The sequence below is a fragment of the Mesoplodon densirostris genome, chromosome 20 (genome assembly GCF_025265405.1).
Source record: "Mesoplodon densirostris isolate mMesDen1 chromosome 20, mMesDen1 primary haplotype, whole genome shotgun sequence".
NCBI lineage: Eukaryota > Metazoa > Chordata > Mammalia > Artiodactyla > Ziphiidae > Mesoplodon > Mesoplodon densirostris.
This window is the reverse complement of record NC_082680.1, coordinates 14,239,098-14,260,870: the sequence shown is the minus strand read 5'-3', so window position 1 is coordinate 14,260,870 and position 21,773 is coordinate 14,239,098. Positions and strand designations below refer to the sequence as shown.

Below are 21,773 nucleotides of genomic sequence, written 5' to 3'. Positions count from 1 at the left end.
GCATCTAACCTCACGTGTAAACTGACTGCCTTTGGAACCACTTTGATTGATTGCTCTCCTTGTTCTGTGCTTGCCTTCCATGCTTGCTTCTTTTTGGCTGTGCCAGGAGACCCATTTGCTAGAGAAGTGTTTTACATCTTTCAGATGACTTGTGACCTGAACTGTACAGCAGAAGGTATCTGCTGAGATCACATAATTTGCCTCAGATTATGAGATCTAAAGAAAAGCATCCATTTTTCAAACTTTTTTCTTTCCAGTGACCATCTTTCATTGCTTTTTCTTTTCATAGTGGGCCCATGGTCGCCTGTTCCAATTGCAGACATTCTGACTTTCCATACATCCCTAGATCCTTATTTTTAGATTTAACTGAAGACTGTTTTGTGTGTGTGCTGTTTTGCTTTTTGGTTGGATTTAGTAATAGAACTTCATCATGACGTTTAGACTTTATTTTCATTCCATTCCATTTCATTGATGTAAGTATCTCAAGTTCAGTGGCTTTGAAGAGAGTTTATCTGGAATATGATGGGGAATGCATTTGGATAATGTTAGTAGCACAGAAACCTTTGCTTCGTTAAGCTTTGTGTACGACAGCAACGGGAAAAATTTTCAAATAGTGAAAATTCTCAAATAGTAAGAGTCCGGACTAACCGATGATAACTACCACAGTTTTTTTTTTCAGAGTTAACATTTGTTTTTAATAGTTATTTCATTAGAGCAATATGCTCAAATTGTCACAAAATTTTTTTTTTTAGTAAATTTTTAAATGGCCAACTTTTTGGTTACTAAATGATGTGAAATGTAGCTACTGAGATATAAGTTAAAGAGGTATTCAGAACCCTTGAAAAAACAAACTGAAAGTAATTCATTGGTAGTATTAGAAATGTTTTTGTTGTTGTAGTTTTCAGAGTTGCTTTCTTGTTTCCTCTCATTTAGTAGCTTTCTCGGCAGTTATGGCTCAGCTTTTTTTTTTTAGTAAGCCAGCATTGTCTTTCCAGTTGGTCCTTCTTTTCTGGTCTTTCAAAATGAAAGCTCTTTGGAATCACTTTGACCAATATATCAGAAATTTTTCTTTCTTTCTTCCTTTTTTTTTAAACTGCCATTAAAATTAGAAAGTCACAAAATAAATGACAGATTTTCATCCCGTGACCTGTTTTTACTTTAATGTTTGTCCTAACTTAAACTAGGTGGCAACTATGATAGTCACTTTGATGTGGACAAGGGCACTGGAACCATCATCATTGCCAAACCTCTTGATGCAGAACAGAAATCAAACTACAATCTCACAGTCGAGGCTACAGATGGAACCACCACTATACTGACTCAGGTAGGCAAAATGCTGACGATACAGTGTTCTGATCTAAGGGTCCACAGGCAATATGAACAATTGATTCTGCCCTCTGAGGTTCTCAAATCAGAAATTACTATTTTGATATAGTTTATGCACATGTACACAGCAAGGATTTTTATTTAGGGAATGAAATATCACTGCAAATCCTGGTTTAGGTTTTGAATGTAATTAACCAGTTTTGAAAACTTTGAAAGAAGACTTAAAAAAAAAAAAGTTATGCCATCAAAATATTTTATTTTTACACTCATTTTGAATTGTACTGGTATAAAGTATATCACTGTCAAGGATGACTTGTCCAAGTCATTTGCATTAAAACTGGTTAAAGTGATTAATTATCTTTTAAAACACTTTTTTGTTTTTTTTTCCCCCTTGACTACCTTAGGCTGTGTAAAATAACTGATAAAACTGTTCTATTCCTTTAAACATCTTTATTCCTATCTGATGATTAAGACATGGTCCGATTACTGGCATTTCAAATTGAAATGTCAGAACCCTATAAATTACATTTAAGGGGCTTCCCTAGTGGCACAGTGGTTGAGAGTCCACCTGCCGATGCAGGGGACACGGGTTCGTGCCCTGGTCCAGGAAGATCCTACATGCCGCGGAGCAGCTGGGCCCGTGAGCCATGGCCGCTGAGCCTGCGCGTCCGGAGCCTGTGCTCTGCAACGGGAGAGGCCACAACAGTGAGAGGCCCTCATACTGCAAAAAAAAAAAAAAAAAAAAAAAAAAAAATTTAAGTTCTGTTCTTTCTTATCAGTTTCTCTTTGATTTACAGTGGGGGCTGTTGAGAACTTGTTAAATACTTGCTGTGTGCCAGGTATTGTTCTAGAAGCTGAGTAGTAGGAAACAAAATCCTGCCCTCTTGGAGTTTACATTACAATGATAAAGCTAAAGCCTTGTGTTTAAGGTGCTGTGTGTGAAAGTAAAAGGAAGAAATTAAATGTTAGAGGATAAAACACTTCTGAATTCCAATTTCCTATCTTTAGATTATACTATTTTAAATCTTAACACAGGTCATCTGCTAAATTATTTAGTTGCATTGAAGAATAAAAATTAGTCTGTGATGTCTTTTCAAATAATAAATGAATAGATAATTTAAAGTCAGTTGTGAAATGACCTTATTTCTTTGTCCAAATGCTTGTGATTTTTAATGTATTTAAAATTGATAATATGAATCATGCTTTGGGGTTATTTTGAGGTTGTCATGTAAAAGTGCCAGCACAGTATTAAAATTTCAGTCTTGTCAGTAACCGTTCTCATTGTAGAATCTAGACTTTAGAGCGTGAAAATGAGAAGAAAAGCATCAAGAATTGTAATAAATTTAACAGGGTAATTCTGAAAGGTTAAAGAGTGTAACTGTATGTAGATCAGTTCAAGTAATTGACTAACCAGAAGTCTAGCAAAGGAAACTTAATAACCAGTAGAAATGACTGTCTGTGCCAAGCCTTCTCATTATTAAAGATGATATATCTACCTGTAGCATTTATCACTTACTACATAACTCACAATAATTGTAGTTTTCACTAGTATAGTTAAGAGCTTAGTATGAAATATGGTGACTAAAATTCCCATAAAACCCAGTAAATATATTCTCTCGGGGACACAGAATTTCTTCAATTTCAGTGCTTCAGGTATACTTCTGTAACTTATTTTGAGTCATTTTCAGAGGGTCTTGATTATATCCTAGTGAATTGCTGGCAGGGAGAGGTAGAGCATCAGAGAGCGGTCCAGATCCCAGGCTGACCTGTCCAGGTGTGGGCCGTTAGGGAACAACGACCAGTAATTAGGTTTTGATTCCCAGTCTGGGGCTGAGAACAGGGAGATAGGAATCTGAGTGGGAGGAGAGCAGCAAATACCAGCTGAAGAGGGACACAGAGATCAGAACCCAGCTGACAAGGCCCTGGAACACAGCAGGTAGATGCCTGTTTGTAGGTGAAACTCAGGAACCAACAGAACAGGTTTTGCCGCATCAAGGTCAGTAGCAGCAGGTGTCCGATCTGAGGTTTGGAGAGTGTTTTCCGTTAAGCCAGAGTGCATCCTTGCAGAGGAGGATCGTGATGTAAACTGCCACTGCTCTGTTGAAGCAGCTTTCCTTGCTTTCCTGTCCTGCTGTTTCCGCTGAGGATGTTGACCAGTATTAAGTCACATCACTTTGCTTCATCTGTTATCTCAAGGTAACTTACCAAATCCAGTTCACATTTTTTCCCTTTCTTTGAAACAGCTTTGCTTTCCTGTTTTCTTTCAATTTCTCTGGAACATCAGCATTGCGTACTCTGGAGCAGGCCATTTTGGTTTGAATCGGGGCTGTGCCTCTTACTCCTATGCATGGGCAGGTGGCTGTGACCCTCTGTGCTTCCATTTCTCCTCTGGAAAATGGGCACAGCGACTTTGCCCTCATAGGACAAAGTGAGACGACACTTGGGTGCTGGCCCCTCAAGCCCTCAGGCCTGTCCCCAGTGAACACTCCCTGTGTGTTCCCTGTTGCACATCAGCACTGGTTTGGGCTCCTGTCCGCCTGCTTGGCACTGAGTCACCTTCCCGTCTCCATTCTCTGTGTCTGCGATTCCTCCTGCGCTGCCTGCCACCAGCACGGTCTTCCTGACTGGGAGGAGGACGGAAGGTGATTTGCTCCCATCACACGGTTCAGAGCACACAGGCCACACAGTTCTCAGCCTCTGCTCGGGAGCCAGGCTCTGCTCTCAGACCCCACCTTCTCCCTGTTCCTTTTCTTTGTCACCCCTGGTTCAGGGTCCTCCTCTGAGGTGTCTAAGAGACAGGATGTTCCATTCCACCCTCGCCTTCACATCTTTGACTGAGCTTTTCCTCCTACCCCAGTATACGTTCATCTGCCAACCTAAAACCTGTGCGAGCAGAGCTTGTCTCCTCCTCGAAAGCTTCCTGAATAGCCTACACCATCTCTGGACTCCTGAAAACTTCCTTGATAACATAGGAAACCTGTGTGTGCAAGGCATTGCCCAGTGAGGTTGAAAGCTTCAGGGGGCAGGGGGGCTCCATATTTCCTTTCCTTTCCTCCTTAAATACAGCAAGTGCCGAGCATGAACGTGCCCGGGAGATATGTGTCAGTTGAACTGCTTTATCAGAGAGGGTTGTTCTTACTTCAGCTGTTCATATTTAGGTGGAATCAGTTGATCTTGGAGCAGGATTAAACTGTGTTTGCCCAGCACTCCTTCCATGAGAAAATAAATCTTAAATGTGTAGTGGAGGGACTTTCCTGGTGGTGCAGTTGTTGGGAGTCCGCCTGCCAACGCAGGGGATGTGTGTTCAAGCCCTGGTCTGGGAAGATCCCACATGCTGCGGAGCAACTGAGCCTGTGCACCACAGCTGCTAAGCCCACGTACCACAGCTACTGAAGCCCACACGCCTAGAGCCCATGCTCTGCAGCAGGGGAGGCCGCTGCAATGAGAAGCCTGTGTACTGCAATGGAGACCCAATGCAGCCAAAAATTTTAAAAAAAATTGTGTAGTGGAAATGAATATGTAGTGATTTAATTTATAGAAATTATCTTTATAGCCTTTGCTTCTGGATCATCATTGACCTTTCAAAGTGAGGCATCTGTAGTTTTAAATGTTTACATAACTTTCACATAAACCCTTTCTGTGGTTTGGTGGATGCATTTAGTGTTCATATAGTTTAATGTTACAGCTCCACCGCTGAGGTCTCAGTGTTCTAGGAGAACGGTGGTATTGTCTTCATGGAAAGGCCTCTAGTCCGTGTTCTTGCCCCCGTGTGGTTAACACCCCGCCCTCCCCCATGCAGTACTAGGACTTTGGCCTCCTGTGCCATTCGGACTAGTGAGGTTTGTTCCATATGAGCTAGTGAAGCTCATGTTTCTTGTTTATAACTGTGACCATCTTTTACAATCGTAGTGATTTCCGCTATGCCTTATCTACATGTGTCTTTTCAATCTGAAAATTAATCTTCTTACTGTCAAGGTAAATTTCTTCTTTTAATTTAGCTTGGGACTGAGTTTTTAAACATCTTTTTTTTCCTTTAAGGTTTTTATTTAATATTTATTTTATGACCTACTTAAGAGAATTCTCTCTCGAGTGTATTTAAATTGCTTTTAAGAAATAAATGTATTTACTATCTATGTGTAGTTTTGTGATCACAAAAATTTAAGGATTTTAAAGCACATTTCTAATTTTCCTTTTTATTCATAATATCAGTAGGGATTTGGAATCTCAAAGATTAGAACAAGAGCTTCAGATACTGTGATCATTAAGTAGCACACTCACCTCAGTAGCTTGGTAGTTACAGGTGCAAATCTGATATAGGAAATCAGTCTTCTGTGAATCCTGGTAAAGTAAATTCTTTATCTTTACATGAGCAATCTAGAAATTTCTGTGGAGACCTAAGAGAAATTAAGCCTGCATTTCAGAAAGAAATGTGTGTTACATTTGTGTGTGCGTTACATTTTTCTCTCAAAAATTAGTCTCAAGAATTTAGAAACGTTTTCATTATCTTACTCATATTTATATAGGTAATATGTCAATGAAAAATTTGAAAGATGTTTTTTATTCTGGATTTTGGTTGCTTTTATCTCTCATGTTTGAATTTCATTTTGCTCAAAAACTAGGGTTTTTTTTTTTTTCAGTGTGCATTTGATTTTTTTCCCTGATTCTTTAAATACGAAAACATCATGATTAGGAATATTATTGTTACGTGAGTAATTTTGTCATCACAGGTATTCATCAAAGTAATAGACACAAATGACCATCGTCCTCAGTTTTCTACATCAAAGTATGAAGTTGTTATTCCTGAAGACACAGTGCCAGAAACAGAAATTTTGCAAATCAGTGCTGTGGATAAGGATGAAAAAAACAAACTAATCTACACTCTGCAGAGCAGTATCGATCCATTGAGTCTCAAGAAATTTCGCCTTGATCCTGCAACCGGCTCTCTCTATACAGCAGAAAAACTTGATCATGAAGCCATTCAGCAGCATGTTCTCACAGTCATGGTAGGGCTTTCTGCTTGTTCTTCTGCCATTGTTTGGTTCCTGCAGGGTTCCATGTGATGGAGAGTGATCTTTAATCAATTTTAAGGAAAGCTTTAACAGGATCAATAATATGCTGATTCTTTTAGGTACGAGATCAAGATGTCCCTGTAAAGCGCAACTTCGCAAGGATTGTTGTTAATGTCAGCGACACCAATGACCACGCCCCCTGGTTCACGAGCTCCTCCTACAAAGGGCGGGTTTATGAATCAGCAGCTGTCGGCTCAGTTGTATTGCAGGTTACAGCTCTGGACAAGGACAAAGGGAAAAATGCTGAAGTGCTGTACTCTATCGAATCAGGTAGTTTTGGAGCACTGCTTTTATAACTGCTTTTTTTTAATAACTGCTTTTTTTTTAATAGGTTTATAACTTTGCACTTGTTAGAAAGTATGTTTTTTCTTTTCTAAAGTTAGTTCTAGATGTTGAAACATTTCTGTGTATCAAAACTGCTTAAATTGATAGCTACCATTTTACATGTTAGGAGAAAGAAAAAAAAATTTAACTTTTAATTCATTGGAAAGCAAAGCTAGAGAGTCCTAACTGTGTTTGGGTAATGTTCTTGGAGATTCATAATATTAGCATAATTCAAGGCTCTGAGAAGTCCTGCAGTAAAGAAAACTTTATTTGACCAATTCAGGATTTCCAAAATGGTTTTAACCACACAATCGTTTTCCTCCGTACACTATGAAGTACTCTTAGGATAAGGTTGGCCTAGTGATTTAACATTTTTCTTTTAGTCAGAGCATATCTTCTCTTGGGCAGAGCAGGAAACTCCATGACAGAGTGCCAACTCATCCAGTTCTAATTGGGTCACATCTCACAAAGGGTGTCCATGCCTCTCCTACCCCTTCCAGGCTTTGCTTTTCTGCCACTTTCACCCCCATGCATCTTTCACAGTTGCATTTCGTTCATGGAATTGGGTTGGTGCAGTAGGTCCCAGGGTTGGGACAAGGGCTTGAAGAAATGTTGAAAAGGCTAAGGGGCTTGCTGGAGTTGGGCAAGAGACAGCAAAGCAGGGAGACTAGCTGGAACTGTGGGCCTGGACAGCTCTGGGTGTGATAGGGCAAGAGGTCCAGAGCCTTGCTGGTGATTCCAAGAAGGAGGATCACCAGGAAACGGTGGTGGCAAAGTTGTTCTGTTCTGTTTGATGCTGCTATTCACTCATTCATTTCTTTATTCCACGGACTCTCATTTTATATGCCAGGTGCCCTGCTAGGAGCATTTGTACTTGTGCTTGATAAGTAGGGCTTACCATCGGTCCACAAATGTATGTGCTTGCAAAAGAATTCTGCCCCTGATTGAAACAGGGATCTGCTTTAGAGCATGTGATCTATTCAGTCAGACATCATCTAGCTTTGGAACTTGCCCGACTCGTGCCAAATACTATGAGTAAGTGATTAAATATCGAGAAGGCAGCTTCCATTTCTCCATCTCTCTCAGTGCCATTGTTAGTACAAAGGTTATACTCTTTCATTCTTTCTCTATAATGATTTTAGAATATTGAGACCATCCACTTAACTTTTTTTTGTAAGTCCATACCTCTGCATATTTAGAAATTATGTATCTTTTCTAGGCATTAGAATTGATACAGGTACAATTAACTGAAGATCATATAATCCAAAGCTGAGCAAATGGAGAGTACTTCTTTGCTTTATCGATGTGTTTTATGTAGTTAAACTATTTTCATCTTAATATATTTGAAGTTTCATTTATTTCCCTGAAAATGACCAAGCTTCAGCCATCCTTCACAAATAAGACCTCATATACTGCCCGAGGTTGTGGTGTTAAAATGTGTTATAGTGTAGTTAGTGCCTTGAATAAAAATGATTTTTCCACTGGTTCAGAAATTTAACCATTAAAAAAGCGCATTCCATTTGTACGTGCCTGAGCACTTCAGTAAAGTAGTTTTCCCCCCTGAGACAAACTTACTGGGTTTGTGTAGGAGAAAATGTTAAACTTTCCCTTAGCTTTCACATAGTTTTCAGCAATTGGGCGTTTAAAATATGATTGTTGGTGCCTGACTGAAGGCATGCACATTCCTTAAATGCTTGTCATGACTGATGGGATTAGTAATTCGGTATTCCAAGAATGGAACTGTATCTCCACTCACAGAATAGATAATACCAAGGGCCTATTCTGATATAAACTTTGGACTTCAAAGAAGATAATTGGATAGATTCGGTAATGTAAAAATCATGCTATACAAGTTACTTTATAGGAAACAACTACCATTAAAATGCAGTAGAATTGTATGTGTGTAAATCTGTTGAATAGTAGGAACTATAAAATGGTCACACAGCCTTCATTCAACAGTGTATTCATATTCACTTGCTTCTGACTTGTATCAGATTGCATTTAATAAAGTTCAAAAGAGGGGCCTCCCTGGTGGCGCAAGTGGTTGAGAGTCCGCCTGCCGATGCAGGGGATACGGGTTCGTGCCCCGGTCTGGGAGGATCCCATATGCCGCGGAGCGGCTGGGCTAGTGAGCCATGGCCGCTGAGCCTGCGCGTCCGGAGCCTGCGCGTCCGGAGCCTGTGCTCCGCAACGGGGGAGGCCACAACAGTGAGAGGCCCGCATACCGCAAAAAAAAAAAAAAAAAAAAAGTTCAAAAGAGTAGTTACAAATTCAGGCTATAACTGCATGATTAATTAGCAGCAGTTTATTGAGCAAAAGGTTTGGTCTGATGAGTCTTTAGGGAAAGAAGGAAGTAATTAAAGAATATTTTCAGTAATAATTGAGTTAGGTGTTTAGAGACACATCGGTGCCATACTCTGGGCTATAGTGGTTTTTTTTTTTTTTTTAAAGTAGATGATTGTTATTTCAAAACTGTTATAACCTCTGGAAATAGAAGACACTCAGTAAATATACTTATTGATTCGAATTGGTTTTCTTCCCCAAACTTAGGTAAAATGTAATTGCAGTTGAAGCTTTACAGAGGTTGCCATTCTGTGGGGCAGTCAGCGTCCATGGCATGTCCACCGTGGGAAGAGGCAGGTCCTGTGCACAGCTTTCTGACGTGCCCTTTGGGGTGTACACGTGTAATACAGTCATAACTGACGAGCACACATTTGCATGTTTGTCCAGAAAACTGCCTTGTTCATATGGAAAGAACAATTTAAAACTATTTAGAAATAACCAGTATCTCTCCTACAGTGAATGACTAAGGCCCCAACCTAGGACAGACTTCTGTCACTGCCCTATTAGTTTGTTCACAAATGCCATCTGTATATTTCAATATTTGGTGAATGTGGCTATTACTAGATCAGACAAGGACACATTCAAGCCACTCAGCAACCCTCAGTGTTGCCACATAAATATGATGTTGCTTTCCATCTGCAAATCTGATGGTTTCTGCCGTAGTATATGTATTGCTACAGGTAGGATCCATATCCTGATTAACTAGCTGTGTTCCTGTTTAACCTTCTTGTTATTGTTGACAAGCTCAGAGCTGTCTTTATCAAAGTCGAGATACTGCAAGTAATAAAGAACGTTGTGAATGTCACATTGCTAATAAAAATTTTTTATCAGAGATTTCCAATTAGTCATGACATGTTCCTTTTGCTAATACTTTTAAATGAAGTGCCGCAGCTAACAAATGGTTGTTGGTAGTGATTGAATTATAGCATAAATGCAGGAAAACAAAACCAAGTAGAAATATAAATATAGTACTTTAATGAATATTAATTTTTTTCAAACTGCTGATCAACCTGTTTGGTATTTAATTTGTTTTCTTTCCATACATGTGTACAAGTTGTTTCATTCAACAAACATTTGCTGAGTGTCTCCTATGTGTCAGGCATTTTTCTAGGCAGAGATGATAGAATAATGAATCAAACAAGCCATGCTTAAGTGGAGCTTACATCCTAGTGGGAGAACAGATAAGAACAAAGTGACAGTATGTGCTGTAAAGAAAAAACAGGGTAATGGGACAGAAACAGCCATGCTGAATGGGGAGGTCAAGGAAGGCCTCACCACCACATTCTCTAAGAAGGAGGCATTTGGGCACAACCTGAATGAATGAACGTGTGCATGGAGAGGCAGTGAGAATAGCTGGCGGAAGACTGTGCCGGGAGGGGACCCACCAAACCCAGTGGTTCCGAGATGAGGATGTGCTCACGTGATTGAGGAGCCTGCTCATTGCAGATAAAATCCATTTATTCCTCCATGTGACGCCTTGTGTATTTGAAGCTTTAAGATTTTTGTTGTACAAAGTAAAAGAGACATGCATATAGATGACTGAATATAAAATATGGTAGGTCAGCTGCTTTATTAGTACAGACACAGGATAGTAAAGAGTGGGGATGAAGACAGTTGTCCAGAGGTTTTCACAGCCCCCCAAGCAGTCAACCAGTCACAGCTTTGGAAGTGGGGATGATGCAAAGGTAGCTGAGAAAGGACCTTGGAATCCCAATAGCCAGCTAAAACACAGTGGGGGAGAACTGGGGTCACTGGTGCTCATAAGCACAGACAGGCCGGAAATTAGTGTCTGCGAGGCCTGGCAGAGGCAGCATGACCCTGTTCGTGGGCCAGGGTTCGGCTCAGAGCTTCGTGGCCTGGAGACATTCTGGACCTCTGTCCTGTTGCAGGTTGAGGCACGGCCTTGGGGCCTGGACGCAGAGCCAGGCAGACTTAATGAAAACCAGACTGGGTCTGGCCTCAGAAAGAACTATCATGGATTTTTGGAAAATGTATTAAAGGAAGGAAATGAAAGCTGTAGAGGAAGCGTTTACTAGTAATGATGTGGAGGAAGGAGTGCTTGGCTGAGCCCCTGGTTTGCAAGTCACAGCAAGTAATTCTGGTCTGTGAAGGGCCGTGCTCGACTGCAGACCTCGAGGAACACAGAATTTGAGAAGGCAGTTAAGTGGCAAGTGAACTTTATTTTGGGTAAAGTGTAATAGTTCAATTTTTCCAAGATTTAAAGAAAAGTATATTTTATAAAAGGGATTCTTTTTAATCACTGAATACATCATTTTTATTACTATGACAGAAACAAGCTATACGTTTTTCCACTATAAATTCACTCTGATGAAAGAAAGAATTCTCTTTTAACTCCTAACAAATGCTACATTTTCAAGACTAAAGGAATTATCAGTAGGCATTCTTTCTTCTTGTTCGAAGTTGTTTTTCCCTAAAATATGTCAAGTAAGCTTTTAAAGACTCAGGCATGGAGAGCTTCATGATCTTCTGCCTCAGCAAGTTCTGGGGCAGCTCCTCAGACTAGATCAGTTCAGTTCTATGACTAGAATAAATGATTCTGGACTCTTTGTTTATAAAACAGAAAAGGGATGAAGGGTTTGTGGTTGGATTGAATCTGAGAACCCTTACACTGCCTTGATCTACCCAGAAAGAGAGTAAACTGCAGAACTGTAGTAAACTCCTGGTTTCCTCAGGAAGAGCTCAAGTGGCACAAAACTAGGGAATATTGTGGAGTTGCATTTGCAGCTAAATACATGTACATAACGTAGCTGGGAAAGGTCTAAAGAAAAGCAAGTAAAGCCATCTTAAGAGTTTTCAGCCTCAGCAATATTGACATTTTGCACCAGAAAGTTCTTTGCTGTGGGGCTGTCCTGTGCGCTGTAGTATGTTTAGCAGCATCCCTGGCCTCTACTCACTAGAGGTTAGGAGCACCCTCTCCCCACAAGGAGTGGTCACCAAAAAGGGGTCCAGACATGGTTGAATGTCCCTCTGGGTGAAAGCACCTCCAGTTGAGAACCACTCACCTAGAAATTAAATTGACCTGAAAAAATTCAGGGGATATTACTGAAATCTTGAAAGCCTATAACGTGGGGCAGAGTACACACAGGCTTATTCATCAATTCCCCGAATGCATAGAATAAGGGCCAACTCTATTTAAGTTTGTTACATTTAATTGAAGTCTTCCCTTTTCATAGCGGGTAAGATTCTTGAGAGTTTGCAAGTGATAAATAAATACATTCCAAAGGGGTTTTGAGGGACTCTTGGAGATGATTAACTAAACTCCTTTATGGAAGGATAACCACATCCTTCCACAACACGTTCCTGATTCAACCAGAGAGAGTGACTTTGGGCTTTAGGTACAGAGTGATATTGCTTTGTTTCTTTTCATAATTTATAGACAAAACTCAGAAAAGTTTGCCCTTCGAGTAGATAAAAATGAAACAAATTGAAAAAATGAGACAAACTGAATAAAACAAGTTCCATTTGAATGTTGATAGGTCCTTGTATTTTTCTCTAACCTGCTTTTTTCTCTCCTCCCAGGAAACATTGGAAATTCTTTTACAATTGATCCCATCTTGGGCTCTATAAAAACTGCCAAAGAATTAGATCGAAGTAACCAAGTGGAATATGACTTAATGGTAAAAGCTATAGATAAAGGCAACCCACCAATGAGTGAAATCACTTCTGTGTGTATCTTTGTCACCATTGCTGACAACGCCTCTCCCAAGTTTACATCAAAAGAGTATTCTGTTGAAATTAGTGAAACTATTGGCATTGGGAGTTTCGTCGGAATGGTTACAGCCCATAGTCAGTCATCAGTGGTGTATGAAATAAAAGATGGAAATATAGCTGATGCCTTTGGTATTAATCCACATTCTGGAAGTATCATCACTCAGAAAGCTTTGGATTTTGAAACTTTGCCCATTTATACATTGACAATACAAGGAACTAACATGGCTGGTTTGTCTACAAATACAACTGTTCTAGTGCATCTGCAGGATGAAAATGACAACTTGCCCGTTTTTACGCAGGCAGAATATACGGGGCTCATTAGCGAATCAGCTTCAATTCACAGTGTGGTCCTAACAGACAGGAATGTCCCATTAGTGATTCGAGCCACTGATGCTGATAAAGAATCAAATGCTTTGCTTGTTTATCACATTGTTGAACCAGCTATACACAAATATTTTACTGTTGATTCCAGCACTGGTGCTATTCATACAGTACTAAGTTTGGACTATGAACAAACAAGTAGTTTTCACTTCACTGTACAAGTTCATGACATGGGAACACCATGTTTATTTGCTGAATATGCAGCCAACGTGACTATCCACGTTATTGACATTAATGACTGCCCTCCTGTGTTCTCCACATCATTGTATGAAGCATCTCTTTTGTTGCCAACATACAAAGGAGTCAAGGTCATTACAGTAAATGCTACAGATGCTGATTCAAGCGCTTTCTCACAGTTAATGTACTCCATCACCGAAGGCAACATTGGGGAGAAGTTCTTAATGGACCACAAGACTGGTACTATAACTGTACAAAACACAACTCATTTGAGGAGCCGCTATGAGTTAACTGTCAGGGCTTCTGATGGCAGATTTGCAAGCTTAACCTCTGTGAAAATTAACGTGAAAGAAAGCAAAGAAAGTCAGCTGAAGTTTACCCAAGATTTCTACTCTGCGGTAGTGAAAGAGAATTCTACTGAAGCCAGAAGATTAGCTGTCATAACTGCTATCGGGAATCCAATCAACGAGCCCCTGTTCTATCACATCCTCAACCCAGATCGCAGATTCAAAATCAGCCGCACGTCCGGAGTCCTGTCCACCACTGGCATACCGTTTGATCGTGAACAGCAGGAGACCTTTGATGTGGTAGTGGAAGTGACACAAGAACGCAAGCCTTCAGCGGTGGCCCGTGTCATTGTAAAGGTCATCGTCGAAGACCAGAATGATAACGCACCGGTGTTTGTCAACCTGCCTTACTACGCCGTTGTTAAAGTGGATACCGCCGTGGGCCACGTTATTCGCTACGTGACGGCCGTTGACAGAGACGGCGGCAGGAACGGGGACGTGCACTACTACCTCAAGGAACACCACGAGCACTTCCAGATTGGAGCCTCCGGGGAAATTTCACTGAAAAAACAATTTGAACCTGACACCTTAAATAAAGAGTATCTGGTCACGGTGGTTGCAAAAGATGGAGGAAACCCAGCTTTTTCGGCTGAAGTCATAGTTCCCATCACCGTTATGAACAAAGCCATGCCTGTGTTTGAAAAGCCTTTCTACAGCGCCGAGATCCCAGAGAATGTCCAGATGCACAGCCCCGTTGTCCACGTACAAGCCAACAGTCCAGAGGGCTTGAAAGTGTTCTACAGCATCACAGACGGCGATCCTTTCAGCCAGTTTACTATTAACTTCAACACCGGAGTTATCAATGTCATAGCGCCTCTGGACTTTGAGTCCCACCCAGCATATAAACTGAGCATCCGGGCGACGGACTCCTTGACCGGTGCGCACGCCGAGGTCTTTGTGGACGTAATCGTGGAAGACATCAATGACAACCCTCCCGTGTTTGCCCAGCAGTCCTATGCCACCACCCTGTCCGAGGCATCTGTAATTGGAACATCCGTGGTTCAAGTCAGAGCAACAGATTCTGACTCAGAACCAAACAGAGGGATTTCATACCATATGTTTGGGAATCATAGCAAGAGTCATGATCATTTTCACATAGACAGCAGCACTGGCCTCATTTCACTGGTTAGGACTCTGGATTATGAGCAGTTCCAGCAGCACAAGATTTTTGTAAGGGCTGTTGATGGCGGCATGCCTCCTCTGAGCAGCGAGGTGGTGGTCACAGTAGACATCACCGACCTCAACGATCACCCACCACTATTTGACCAACAGATTTATGAAGCCAGAATTAGCGAGCATGCTGCCCATGGGCATTTTGTGACCTGTGTAAAAGCCTATGATGCGGACAGTTCAGATATAGACAAGTTGGAATATTCCATTCTGTCTGGCAATGATCATAAGAATTTTGTCATTGACAGCAGGACGGGGATCATCACGCTCTCAAACCTGCGCCGGCATGCCCTGAAGCCATCGTACACCCTTCAGGTTTCTGTGTCTGACGGAGTTTTTAGGAGTTCAGCTCAGGTTCATGTGAGTGTGATTGGAGGCAATTTGCACAGTCCCGTGTTTCTTCAGAACGAATATGAAGTGGAGCTCGCTGAAAATGCTCCCTTGCACACCCTGGTGACTGAGGTTAAAGCAACTGATGGGGATTCGGGTATTTACGGTCACGTTACCTACCATATTGTAAATGACTTTGCCAAAGACAGGTTTTACACAAATGAGAGAGGACAGGTCTTTACTTTAGAAAAACTTGATCGAGAAACCCCAGTGGAAAAAGTAATCCCAGTTCGTTTCATGGCCAAGGACACTGGCGGAAAAGTTGCTTTCTGCACCATTAACGTCATCCTTACAGATGACAATGATAATGCACCACAGTTTCGAGCAACCAAGTTTGAGGTGAATATTGGATCCAATGCTCCCAAAGGGACATCGGTCATCAAAGTCCTTGCCAGTGACGCTGATGAGGGCTCCAATGCCGATGTCACCTATGCCATTGAAGCAGATTCTGAAAGCGTTAAAGAGAATTTGGAAATTAACAGACTGTCTGGCATAATAACTACAAAAGAAAGCTTAATTGGCTTAGAAAATGAGGTCTTCACTTTCTTTGTCAGAGCTGTGGATAATGGGTCTCCACCCAAAGAATCTGTTGTCCCCGTCTATGTTAAAGTACTTCCACCAGAAATGCGGCTTCCAAGATTTTCAGAACCATTTTACACCTATACAGTTTCGGAAGACGTGCCTATTGGAACAGAAATAGATCTCATTCGAGCAGAGCATAGCGAGACTGTCCTTTACAGCCTAGTCAAAGGGAATACTCCTGAGAGCAATAGAGATGAGTTCTTTGTGATCGACAGACAGAGTGGGAGACTGAAACTGGAGAAGGGTCTGGACCATGAGACAACTAAGTGGTACCAGTTTTCTGTACTTGCCAGGTGCACTCATGATGACTATGAGGTGGTGGCTTCTGTAGATGTTAGTATCCAAGTGAAAGATGCAAATGATAACAGCCCTGTCTTGGAGTCTAGTCCATATGAGGCATTTACTGTTGAAAACCTGCCAGCGGGAAGCAGAGTCATCCAGATCAGGGCGTCTGATCTAGATTCAGGAACCAACGGCCAAGTTATGTATAGTCTAGATCAGTCACAAAGTGTAGAAGTCATCAAATCTTTCACCATTAACATGGAAACAGGATGGATTACAACCCTAAAGGAACTTGACCACGAAGAGAGAGACAGCTATCAGATTAAGGTGGTTGCATCAGATCATGGTGAAAAGGTTCAGCTCTCCTCCACAGCCACTGTGGATGTTACTGTCACCGATGTCAACGATAGTCCCCCACGGTTCACGGCAGAGATTTATAAAGGGACTGTGAGTGAAGATGATCCACCAGGGGGCGTAATTGCCATCCTAAGTACCACGGATGCTGATTCTGAAGAGATCAACAGACAAGTTACATATTACATAACAGGTAACATGTTTAAAGTGAATGGTTTAATTTAAAATTAAGTTGTATTAGAAGTATAAATTCTGAGATACGTATTTTACGGAAATTGAGGGTTAAAGGGACGATTTTAGTATATCTAAAATAAGCAGAAATAACATCCATTAAGCTATGTTTCAAGTTATTTGCCTGAGCAAAGCCAGTAGTTGTTTCATTAGGCTGATTTTGATTTTTATGATTCATTCTGTTGATCTTTATGCATAGTGTATAAAAAAGATATTTTAAAAATCTATAGTTTCAGTATAGGCTAAAGTGTTACTGATAGTCTTGAAATTTTATTTGGCCTAATGCTGTGTTTAAATACACATTTTAGTGCTGCTTTCTTTGTTTTTTGGGTTTTTTTTAGGGTTTTGGGTGGGGGGTTAGTGAATGGGAAAGCTAATAAAATAAATTTAAGTGTAATTACTTTCTTTAAAACTTAATTCTTTTGAATCATAATATTATATATCTTTTGTACAATTTATTTCTCCTGTTATTCCCTTTTTTATTTCAACAAATTTGACTGTCATCTCCTTCCATTGATTTAATAGGAGGGGATCCTTTGGGGCAGTTTGCTATTGAAAATATACAGAATGAATGGAAGGTCTATGTGAAGAAACCTCTAGATAGGGAAAAAAGGGACAATTATCTTCTGACTATCACAGCAACTGATGGGACCTTCTCATCAAAAGCTATAGTTGAAGTCAAAGTCCTTGATGCAAATGACAACAGTCCCATTTGTGAAAAGGTAGGATACTCTTTAAGTCTATATATTATGAATTCAGATTTCTTTCTTAAACCTTTCAGAAGGACTGTCACGTGGTGCTATAGAGTAATTCAAGTGTGTTTCATGTCGTAATCTCTTAATGTTTAAGTCGAGGTGAGGGTTAAATGGGGCAAGAGTTGGATAGCTTCAGAACTACTTTTGGGGGATGCTAAATAGCTTAAAAACCTAGTTCAAAATACTGTGAATTACGGACAGGATTACAGTTGTGTGTAAGCATTGCTCTGTTACGTTTTCATGAAAGGATTCCCTTCATTTGGGGGTGAGGTGGCTCTGTTCTGCACAAAGAGACCATATTTGGGGCCCTTGCTCTTGTACACGCTAGAGGAGCCCAGAGGTGAAGTGTGTGGCTTCTGCCCACGTGGAGCCCACCGTTTAACACGAGGACAAAATGTGCACCAGGGAAGAGCTGCACCACCTGAGGTTGCTCGGTGAGGGCGGGAGTTGTCCCCGGAACTGGAGGATGAGGAAAAGCTCAGCCTTTGGGAGGTGATGATGAGATCACCAAGAGTAGAAGTGGGAGGGCATTGGAGCCGGAGGGTAAACTGGGTGAGAGGGGCTATGGCGGGCGTTCCAGGGAGCTGGGACTCCACGAATCCTTCCTTATGTGAAAGGTGGAGATGACGTACTCCAGGAGTTCCTGAGAGAAGCTGAGTCTGTTAGCATTGTTTCCATTTAGCTCAGGAAGTGTGAAAGTGGGGCTAACAGGGAGTGGACTGAGGCACAGGGAACGGAAGGACGAAAGATGCTGTGATGGGAAAACTGATGGCACTTGGTCCTGCCTGGCCGTGACGTCGCAACAAGCATGTTAGTTAAGTCAAGACTGACTAGGTTTCCTACAGGAGTGATTGGGAGAAAGACCAAAGATGAGCCTGGAGCGGGAATGGTTTTAGAGGAAGCATGCTGAATTCCGTTTCAGATTTGTTCAGTTTAAGATCACGGGACGTTCAGTTGAATGTGTTTTTATAGTCGTTTAGAGTTAGCGAGATGGAAGATGGGTATGTGAACTTGGCAGCTTCTGTGGATAACTGATAACTGCATTCGTTTGAGAGGATAGTAGCAAGGAGGGAAGGAGTAGAGACAGGTATCCCCCTAGAGAGAAAGAAGGCGGAAGGAGGAGAGCACAGGTACCAGCACAGTGTAGTTGAGAGCAAAGGAGGGGAGAACTTTTAGGAGGCGGGATGGCGAGCAGAGATGTGACTGGACTGAGCGAAACAGACCGTTGGGTTCTGTGACTGGCGTGGAGACGGCGGTCTCAGTGCGGTGACGCAGGTGGACGCCTGCTTTCAGGAGATTAAAGGGTGTGTGTTAACAAGGAGCTAGATTTGGCCAGTGATGAAAGTTGGGAGTAAAAAGAAGGAAGAAGAGTGTGGTAGGTGAAGGGAAGGCTGGGTGGGGGAGCAGGTGACTTGGAAGAGGGGCGGGGAGGTGGAGAGCCCCGCAGTGGGCATGAGATGTGTGTAGCTGGGCGGGCAGAGGGGCAGAGCTGTTCTCGGGGAAGTGGATACGAATAATTCAGCTGGGGGGAGAGCGGGACTTCTGAGGGATGAGTTCATTCATTCCAATCCATGGTTTGGGTGACAGTGGTTTATGGAAGGAGGACTATGTGTGTGCGTGTGTGTGTATGTATCTTATAGAAACTAAATGTGTGTGTTTTGCTGTTTTTCAACACTTTTCCTATCACCTTTGGTATTAATAAAATTAGGACACTAGATCATTCGAAATCATCAGTATTGCAGAATATCCTGTTTCATGTGTCATAGTTCATCTAAAATTGAGCTCATATTAAGAAAATAAATTTAACAACATCTTATCTGTTTGTCTTATGTTTTGGTTTACGGCATGGATTTCTAAATAGTTGGAACTGGAAACAACCGTTCGCTGTGTTTGAGAATCAGGTCAGATTTGAAGAGAGACGGGGTGGAGCAGGGCAGAAGAGAGCCCTGGCCTGAGCATCACTTGCCCCCCTCCCCGGTGGCCTTGGATAACCTTTGTTTTCTCCCGTGACATGAGGCTCACTTCTCTCCCAGATGCAGTTACTTGGTGGTGTTTTAAGAGTGATTGCAAACAATAAATTCCTGTATTGGAAATTAGACGTAATGTATCGGGCTTGTATTCTCTCTAATTTTTAGGTAAAAATGGAGTGTTATGTGTATTTTCTCATAAGAATTTAAATTAAATTAAATATGAAACCAAATCAAAGACAAAGTATTCAGAATTCTGTAGGTTAAATGTCAGGTCAGACTCTTTCAGCGTATGGGGTTGTTAACTGTTGTATGAATCCTCTCTGTTTTAAATGTTTTGTAAGAAAAATAGTTTTGAAAGCTCCTTGGACTTTAGTTTTAGTCATTTCCCATGTGTTCTGTGACCAAAGTTAAATGATTTCTTTTCTGTTACTCCCTTGACAGTCATGTTACCTTTTAATGTTTTATGTTAACAGTATTGTTTAAAATCTTTGTAGACTTTATATTCCGACACGATTCCAGAAGATGCCTTTCCTGGGAAATTGATCATGCAGGTCTCTGCTACAGATGCAGATATCCGTTCCAATGCCGAAATTACTTACACATTATTTGGTCCAGGTGCAGAAAAATTCAAACTAAATCCAGACACAGGTAAAGGTAGAGTTTGGGGCAAAACTAATTGTGTTCCAGCAGAGTCACACGTGGGTGGTTTTGGATCACACGGAAAACTTGAAATGACAGTTTGTTCTTGTAAAATTTACTCTCGCTACAAAAATGGCAACTTTTAGAAATGCAAACAGCAATTCAGTGTGTAAAATTTGGAGTGAGATAAAAAATTAACAGCAACAATCACCTACTTGTACCGAGGATTTAAAATTTATGTTTTTTATATCACCTTTAAAAAAAAAAAAACTCAGAAGTTAAAGTATATCTCAAACTTTCTGCTTTATCCATTTTACATATAGTTTGTTTTCTTGAACTTGTGACCATAAATTTATAATTTAGTGTATTCATTAAAATGATGAGTGGTATTTTACTTTAAACCTCTAGGATTTTCTCTTTCAATTTGTATTTTGTTAAAATTGGGGGTCAAGTAACAGTTTTCTATTAAGCTCCCCCCACATTAATTATAAACATGTGAATCTAATTTTTGAGTCAATTTAAAAATATTTTCAATTTGGTAAATTGGCAGCTATTTTGCTTTTTGGCATTGTATATAATGCGAGAGGTCCTGACCTGGAGATCTTTATGGCTTAGAGCTAGCACCTGGCAGGGTTTGAAAACCTCCAGCTCTGAGGGCTCCCGCAGCTGCTGACTCTGTCACTAATAAAATTATTCTCCAAAGGAAGGCTGTTATTCAGATTTTATAAATGTAAGAGAAAAGAGGAAGAAAGATGTGCTCTTGCAGTCACATCTTAAATTTCAAGTGAGCCCATTTATTTTTGTTTTTAGGTGAACTGAAAACATTAGCCCCCCTTGATCGCGAGGACCAGGCAACATACAATCTTCTGGTCAAGGCCACGGATGGAGGGGGAAGATTCTGTCAAGCTGATGTTGTGCTCACGTTAGAGGATGTGAATGATAATGCCCCCGAATTCTCTGCTGACCCTTACACCATCACCGTGTTTGAAAACACAGAGCCTGGCACGCTCCTGACAAGGGTACAGGCCACGGATGTGGATGCAGGTATCGCCCAAATGATGCTTTTGCCTTCAAACTATGCACTGTGACCTGAGGAGGAGCCTATTTTAGAGCACTGTTCCACATTCAGCCCCTTTGATGGCCCCTACCTCATGCATGTTGAATAACTCACCATTGTCATGCTACCGTTAAAAATCGTGTTAGCATTAAAAATGGAATGAAATCTTCAGAATAATGAACTTATTTTTTTTTTTTCTTTTTGCGGTATGTGGGCCTCTCACTGTTGTGGCCTCTCCCGTTGCGGAGCACAGGCTCCGGATGCGCAGGCCCAGAGGCCATGGCTCACGGGCCCAGCCGCTCCGCGGCACATGGGATCCTCCCAGACCGGGGCACGAACCCGTATCCCCTGCATCGGCAGGCGAACTCTCAACCACTGCGCCACCAGGGAGGCCCTGAACTCATTTTTAATGAATATTTGAAGTCTCAAAATTGTGCCCAGTGAACTTACTGTTGTAAAGTATCTGTGGTACCCCTAAAATTCTGCTTAGTGATGAGATAAACTGATCTTTATGTCCCATTGAATTAATTAGTGAAGTGTTATTTTTTGTGAATAAAGCATTAGTGACAAAGAGATTTAGTATCTTAGGAACATAACAGAAGCAAACGATATATTGTTACAGTTTTACAGACCTTTCCAATTTT

At 41.2% G+C, this 21,773-nt stretch overlaps 1 protein-coding gene across 4 annotated transcripts in view; it reads left to right on the top strand.

Annotated features, from left to right (window-relative positions):
• FAT1 (FAT atypical cadherin 1) overlaps window positions 1–21,773 on the top strand; it is a 125,094-nt gene that overhangs the window by 81,061 nt on the left and 22,260 nt on the right. For all 4 annotated transcript variants that reach the window (XR_009530784.1, XM_060085896.1, XM_060085894.1 and 1 more), the window contains exons 7-13: window positions 1,185–1,324; window positions 6,054–6,329; window positions 6,455–6,665; window positions 12,603–16,670; window positions 17,234–17,430; window positions 19,928–20,081; window positions 20,883–21,116. Coding sequence is in view for 3 of the 4 variants with exons in the window: in XM_060085896.1 (XP_059941879.1) it covers window positions 1,185–1,324; window positions 6,054–6,329; window positions 6,455–6,665; window positions 12,603–16,670; window positions 17,234–17,430; window positions 19,928–20,081; window positions 20,883–21,116 (5,280 nt within the window). In the remaining variant the exon portion in view is untranslated. The remainder of the gene's footprint in view (window positions 1–1,184; window positions 1,325–6,053; window positions 6,330–6,454; window positions 6,666–12,602; window positions 16,671–17,233; window positions 17,431–19,927; window positions 20,082–20,882; window positions 21,117–21,773) is intronic.